This window comes from Cebus imitator, unplaced genomic scaffold (genome assembly GCF_001604975.1).
Source record: "Cebus imitator isolate Cc_AM_T3 unplaced genomic scaffold, Cebus_imitator-1.0 Scaffold489, whole genome shotgun sequence".
NCBI classification, from domain to species: domain Eukaryota; kingdom Metazoa; phylum Chordata; class Mammalia; order Primates; family Cebidae; genus Cebus; species Cebus imitator.
This window is the reverse complement of record NW_016107804.1, coordinates 1,417,347-1,424,940: the sequence shown is the minus strand read 5'-3', so window position 1 is coordinate 1,424,940 and position 7,594 is coordinate 1,417,347. Positions and strand designations below refer to the sequence as shown.

Sequence of the window (7,594 nt, the reverse complement as noted above, 5' to 3'; positions counted from 1 at the left end):
TCTGTGCTTGGGAGGGGAAGTGTTTGGCTCACAAAATAAACTAATTTCAGTATGTTGAGCAGAGCAGTGAATGACTATGCCACCTAGATGCGTGGTTATAGACTGCATTCGTGGTGAGGACAGGCCCATCTCCCTTGTTCGACCCCCTCACTCCAGTACCTTGTGAAAGGCATATTGGGTACCTGATTTATGTTGGCTGACTAAAGAAATGAATGGGTGGACTTTCTGAGAGGGGGCCCAGTAAATCCAGCACCACAGGTTTTGGGTTTAGGCTGTGTGCGTGGATATGATGTGAGGTGTGTAGTTTGTGGACTCTGTTTATGTGGCGAAGTCTGGGTCAGAGTATACGTGGGTGGATGTGGGGGAGAGGATGAGGATATGAAAGCATAGATGTATATAAGAAAGTCTGCCTGTATGTGAGGTAATATGAAAAGTGAAGTGTTTGGTTGTGTAATTTTGAAGTAAATCTGGGCTTGGGTGTGAATCTGAGTGTAGGTTCTGAGTGAGGCAAACCTGGGCTTACGTCAGCGTGTGAGATTAACATCTGGGGGTTGTTGTTTGAGGGACAGCGCTTTGCAGGGCAAAATCTAAGAATGTGTGTGTGTGTCTGTGATCTGAAATGTCATTGTGTGGGAGGCAAATTAGGGGTGGTAAAAGCAAAATCTAGGATATTATATACAAACTAAGAAAGGGCTCATGTGAGTCAAAGGGATTTTGTGACCGTCAAGGAAGTAAGAGGGCCTCTCTCTTAGTGTGTGTGTTTGTGTTGTGTGTGTAAACCAATTCAGGACTTTATGTGAGGCTGTGGGTTTGCAAGGCAGATCCTAGAACTGGGTGTAATTGTGAGTGTAATCCTAAAGACGAGGATGAGGCAAGTCCGGGGTTCTGGGTAGGATTGTGAGTCTGTCGTAAATTTGAGTTTTTATGTGTTAGTTGAAGATCAGGACTTGGCTGTGAGATGAATCCACCTGGGTCGGCAGGGTTTTTGTGCATGAGGGGCGCCCGAAAGCTTTGTGTTTGTGAGGCAAACTAGGGAGTCCGTGTGGGTGAGGCAGTCAAGTTCTGGAGCGTGAACATTTCTGAATGGCGAGTCAGTGTGTGAAGCGAGGCCGCCGCGCGAGCGGGCAGTGTGCGCCTGTGTGTGCGTGTGCGCGCGCGCCAAGTTTGGTTTGTGTTTGTGATGGGCACCGACGCTGCGTCAGCCCGGGAGGCCACGTTAGGGTTGGGGGTGCGTGAGGAGGTGCGGCCGGCCGGGAGGTCCCGCGAGGGAGCGGAGCGCGCCGCTACTCCGGGCCCCTGCGCCGCGCGCTAGCTGGCTGTGTGGCTCGCTGGCTCGCTGGGGACAGGCAGGAATTGGAGCAGCACTGCCGCCTCTGGCGCGAACGCTCAGGCGCCTCCTCCCGCCCCAGTCACTGTGGCTCGGCGCACGCTGCCGGCGGCTGCCCTTTCCGCCTCTGGGGAAGAAAAACCCGCGGGCCGTTTTCGCGCTTGAACCATGGCCTCGGGCCGGAGGGGCTGGGACAGCTCCCACGAAGACGATCTGCCCGTGTACCTGGCCAGGCCGGGCACCACGGACCAGGTCCCGCGGCAGAAATACGGCGGCATGTTCTGCAACGTGGAGGGTGCCTTCGAGAGCAAGACGCTGGATTTCGATGCCCTGAGCGTGGGGCAGCGGGGCGCGAAGACTCCTCGGAGCGGTCAGGGCAGCGACCGAGGCTCGGGGAGCCGGCCCGGGATCGAGGGGGACACCCCGCGCAGGGGCCAAGGCCGGGAAGAGAGCAGGGAGCCCGCGCCCGCGTCCCCCACGCCCGCCGGGGTGGAGATCCGGAGCGCCACCGGCAAAGAGGTGTTGCAGAACCTCGGCCCCAAGGACAAGGTAAGGGGACCCTGGGTCACTTCCCTGCTTGCCTTCGTTCCCTTCTCCAGCCCCGGCCGCCATGGCCCGGACACAACTTTCTGCAGCTCACTTTGCACAGGGCTGGGGGACCAGGAGGAGGAAAGGGGCATCTTCCACTGAGCGTAGCGCGACTTCCTAGCTCAGACGCTGGATTCACGCGTGGAGCCACTTGCAGCATCTTCGTGCAAGCGCGGAAAGGATGCCCGGCTCCCCCTGCCTGGCGCCGCGTCCTTTACCCCTCGCCGCACCCCTGGGCCCTCCGTTCTGGGTGGGTGTGTCAGCCCGGGAAGGCTTAGTGATTTCCAGCTCTTCTCTCTGTCTGAGTAACCAACAGCACAATTGTCTGCCCCCCTCCCCCCGGCCCCGGCCCTAGATTAAATCTCAACCCGGGTCACCAGGGCAGAGGGCAAAGTGATGCTGGGAATATGGGGTCATCTCCATAGTCCCCGGATGAAAGTACAGGATGAACGGTCTCCCCTCTCACTCTTCAAACATCAGCCCTGCCCCTGAAACTTTTAGGTGTGAAGCCTCTAGACTAAACACTCGAATCTCTCTCTAGGCCTCGCTTATATCTTAGCACGGCATTTCACATCTGTGTTTGTAAAGAGTGTATTTGTGTACATAGCTTGGCACGAGACCGGGTATACAGGGGTCCAGCTGCCTCTGCAAGAATAGCATTATATTTTAGAAAATAGACAAGAGTATTAAGAGTGCACATTAAACTAGCATGAGATGCAAATTCCCTGCTGCTCTTAAATGTGCCAAAGCCAATTTCTTCTGTATGTGTATTTTTGAGAAACTTATGTCACACTGAACTGACTGAGGGATGGCACTGAAATCTAGCTTGCCCTGATTTATGTGTCTATTTCATAGAGAATCAGAGTTGTAGTTCACAAAATTCAAGGCCTGGCAGGGCTGCAGACGTCAGAGTTCAAACTGAAGCTTTCAGATAGGGAATAATAGCAGTCAGATGCCCTCACCCTAGTCTAGGTAATAGCTTCAAAATCCATCCACATGTATTATTCTGCACTAATATGGTTAGGAATAATAACCTGAAATGGAAATGTCTGCCTCAGAGCAATTACAGTTAATGCTTATCCAGATTTTAGTTGTTTTTCCATTAAAATGCAATGAGCTAGTGAAAGGACAACATCTTTCTCCACTGTCTGATTTTTGAAAGTTTAGACCAACCAACCAGCCAACCAACCAACCAACCAACCAACCAACCAACCAACCTTTAACTACTAAGACCACCAGGGAAAATAAATACTGAAGTTAGTGCTGTTCAAGGGTACCACTTGGGAAACAATGTCCGTTTCCTCTGGAATCACTCATCTAGTTTGTGATTTTCACATCATCCTTTGAGTGTGGGATTCCCCTAAGCTCTTGCTTACTAACATTTTAGGGAAAACTTCTGATATTTTGCAATTGTTTTGGTTGATAGCTAAACTAAAGAAGACCTCTATAGAAAGGTTATTCCTGTTCTTCATGTCTGACTTGATCGGTATTGAAATGTTCCCTTCCTGACTGCAAGGGGCGGGAGTAGTGATGGAAAAGGTTGGTAACAATTGCTGTGAGTCAGTGCTATTCCCTTTGCTGAAACACCCCTGATGTAAGCCAGATAATATGCTGGGTTTGCAAGATTTAAGAATGGTAACTAGAGAAAGGGAAAATATTCCTCCTTTAAACCTAGCAATTCTCCCGTTTTCTTCCCTTTTGCAAGCCCTATACTTTTGGCTACTAATTGAGAAATAATAATACAACCTAGGCACCAGCAGGATTTCTAGTGCTATATAGTTATTTGTAAGTTTGGGCTTGCCGTCTGCTTCGTCCAGGCCATGTTATTATCTCTAATTTGGTTGAATCACACTGTTAGAAAAGACCACAGAGGTTATCAAGTTCTGAATTTGTTTATTTCCTTCAGAGTAGAGATTGTATATTTGGATTTATGTGTGTGGCTAGAATGCTTGGCACATTGGAGGTGTTCTAAATGTTTGATAAACTAAACCTCTTTAATTAGCCATCTCATTTTCCATATAGTTGGTAAAATGATCATCTGGCCTCTGTTTAAATACCACCATTGTCAGGGAGCTCCCTTCCTCATGAAGAAACTTTTTGGACAACTTTACTTAAAAAAAAAAAAAAAAGGAAGCCCAAATCTACCTACCTGTAGTTTCTACAATTATTCTTAGTTCTGACCTGTGGAAATATAAAAGCAAATATGTTTCCCTATTCTGAGACATTTTAATGGTTTTTAGGTATGTGTGCCAGAAAAGGCTGGGTGATGCCACAGTAACCAACAACCCCCAACTCTCAGCAGCTTAATAAAAAACGTAACAGCATATTTCTTGCTGCTGTTGTCCAGTGTGAGTCAACAGGGAAGCTCCATTCATTATTGTGCCTAACTTGATCGAGGCTCCATCTCTACGTGTTTGTGGTGGGAATAGTATGTGACAAATTGTATACATAATTAATTTCTTGCTGAAGTAATGAACATGATGTATGCTCATATTTCATTGCCTGAAAACCATGTCTGTACTCAGCTTCAAAGGAATTGGTGGAATACAATCTTGCCATGATCCTGTAAGACTAGGAATATTTGGCAAAAAGCTCTCATATCTCTCCAGACCTGGGACGAACTAATGGAGTGAAACCCGTTCCAACCTTTACTAGTTATATGACTATAAGCATGTAACTTAGCCTCTGGGTGCCTCATTTTCTCAGGTACAAAATAAGGATAATGGTGACTACTTTGCATGTAAGTATTCAGTACATATTAGCTTTTACTATTGCTCTTCACTTTTCCTGCCTGTTAAATGTATGAGGGTAATTCTCTGATTCTCCCTAAGTTTCTTTCTTACTCTTATTAGCCCTAGCTCTTTCAGTTTTCTCTTCTATAAGCATTTTACCATTCTGATTTCCTTTTCAGGTTATATTACATATTGTGTAAATAGTTTTCTCACAATACAGTGCCCAGAACTGAATACGTTGCTTCAGATGGGATATGTCCATGGCGAAGTGCATTATGCTACTTAATTTTTTGGACTTGTATAGAACATATGTATCTATGACTTACTATTGTCTCCGTGGTAAACACCCTGTCATTCAAGCTCTCAGAAACTTTTCCATGTAAGCTGCTGTTAGGCCAGGATGTTCCCATTCTATGCTGGCACAATTTAATTTAAAACAAACCACTGCCCCCCCCCCCCCCACACACACAAAAAAAACTTAACTAGGCCGGGCGCGGTGGTTCAAGCCTGTAATCCCAGCACTTTGGGAGGCCGAGGCGGGTGGATCACGAGGTCAAGAGATCGAGACCATCCTGGTCAACATGGTGAAACCCCGTCTCTACTAAAAACTACAAAAAATTAGCTGGGCATGGTGGCGCGTGCCTGTAATCCCAGGTACTCAGGAGGCTGAGGCAGGACAGTTGCCTGAACCCAGGAGGCGGAGGTTGCGCTGAGCCGAGATCGCGCCATTGCACTCCAGCCTGGGTAACGTGAGTGAAACTCCGTCTCAAAAAAAAAAAAAAAAAAAAAACTTAACTATAGGATTTTATTTTTCTTCCTTCTATAATATTTATCACGATCTTAGCTCATTTTTCTATTATATAATAATAATAATCTTAAACCTTAATTCTGTAATACAACACTCCTACTCCCAGCTTTATACTATTTGTTGATTTGATAGTAAGTACCACCTTTTGAACACTTTCTGTGTGCCTGTCCTAAATAGTTCTTAAAATGTCATTTCCTCACAGAAAATGATTATACAGATGAGAAAACTGAAACCCAGACTCTAGTGTTTAGTTCCAAATCTCATAAATAATAAGTGGGGGGAGCCAGAATTTACAATCTGATTTTTCTGATTCCAGAGTCTGTGTTCTTTCCAGTTGGGGAGGCTGCTTCTTTATATTAATAGGAGCAGTCTGACCATTGTGTCAGCTCCTGACATGTCAGTATTATTCAGAGCAAGGACAGATCTTCCTGCCACACCTCTAGAACTTTTCCTCTGACTTGCCACCAGCCCATTACACAGGAAACTTTGAGACCAGTTGTTCAAACTTTGAGAACAGTTGCTGCAAAATCTTTTTTCTTCCAAGTTGATTGCAGAGGTATCAAAAGAGATTTTTAATGTCTTGGTAAAATCAAAATATGCTTTGTATCTAGCATACCTAATTATTAACTTTAATCTTAAAGAAATGAGTTTAATAAATTTTAATGAAGTAAAGTAACAAATCTCATTTAGCAGAATAAAAATATAAAAATGTAGGCTGGGCGCAGAGGCTCACGCCTGTAATCTCAGCACTTTGGGAAGCCAAGGCGGTGGATGACTTGAGGTCAGGAGTTTGAGACCAGCCTAGCCAATATAGTGAAACTGCCATCTCTACTAAAAATGCATAAATTAGCTAGGCATTGTGGTGGGAGCCTATAATCCCAGCTACTCAGGAGGCTGAGGCAGGAGAATCTCTTGAATCCAGGAAGTGGAGGTTGCAGTGAGCTGACATCATGCCACTGCACTCCAGCCTGGGCAACAGAGTGAGACTTACTCTCAAAATAAGAAAAGCCTCTGAGGGCCAAATTCCAGGTTTGAGGTATCACTAGATGATTACCTACGCTAATATACATTCTAAACGTATTGATAAACACCTTCTTAAATTGTGTATTTAGAGTTTTCTCATAACATGCATTCATGTTACTAAAATCCTCTATGGTTGGCTTACACAATTTTTGTTTAAAATTTTTGATACTAAGTGCATAGAAAAGCAATTCTAAGTGAAAAGTATGTATTTTTCGTCATTTTAAAGATGCTTTTCCATGCACACAGAATTTTCCTAGTAGTAAAAATGTTACTAAGAGGAAGACAATTATGATATATGGTCTACCAAGAGTAAATTATATCATAAGGACTTTGTCATCCAGCAAAAACAAAGTAATGACATTATGATTACAGGGGGTTTTATTGATAACTTTCTATTAGGAGTCTTGGGTAATTTCTAGTTTCCTGCTTCCCATGTGAGCCACTTTTGTGCAAGATGTTTCCTTCATGAAGTTGGCAAGGGCTCTGGGTGCAGAGGGAACAATCTAGAAACAAATGAGATGTGGCTCTTACCTTTTTACCATTTGTGATTTGTCTTGCTTTGCCTGGTCTAAAAGTTTTTAAAACGACTCAGAGAAATTGATGTTCTCCTCTTATCCTGCACAATGGGAGACAGCTGGAAATAGAATTCTAGGCTTATAAAGTCCTCACTAGCTATCAGAATCCAAACCCTGGTGTGTAAATGAATTTTATAAGGCTTCTCTGACAAATCAAAGTTTGTATCAAAGCTAGGAAAAAGGCCTCCTGCTTACCTGGCCTTCAGGCCACACTTGAAGCTGGGAGAAGGTTTCCTTCTCCATACTTGGAAGTGTTTGTGATCTTTCAGAACTTTGGTTTAGTTTGACAGTAGGCATTTGAGGAACATAAAAAATGTGCCTTCTAAGTAATGCTGCGATTGGCAGAGTTCCCTCAAAGTAATGGTCCCTGGAGACAGAGTTTTGCTGACAGCTCTTGTAAGTAATGTTTAAGACAGCCAGAACACTGTCTCTGATGATTTCAATCAGTGACTCTTACAGCTGATTCTCTTTGTGATTTATTTCCACTGGGCGTTATCCCAACAAGTAATGTTTCTATGAGACACGGAGTAAAGCTTACGAG

At 45.0% G+C, this 7,594-nt stretch overlaps 1 protein-coding gene across 1 annotated transcript in view; it reads left to right on the top strand.

Annotated features, from left to right (window-relative positions):
• The first annotated feature begins 1,098 nt into the window (after nt 1-1,098).
• The window catches only part of DPYSL3 (dihydropyrimidinase like 3), a 118,703-nt gene continuing 112,207 nt past the window's right edge, over nt 1,099-7,594 (top strand). Inside the window, exon 1 of the mRNA XM_017513250.2 lies at nt 1,099-1,876. Coding sequence (XP_017368739.1) covers nt 1,496-1,876 — 381 coding nt within the window. The 5' untranslated portion in view covers nt 1,099-1,495. The remainder of the gene's footprint in view (nt 1,877-7,594) is intronic.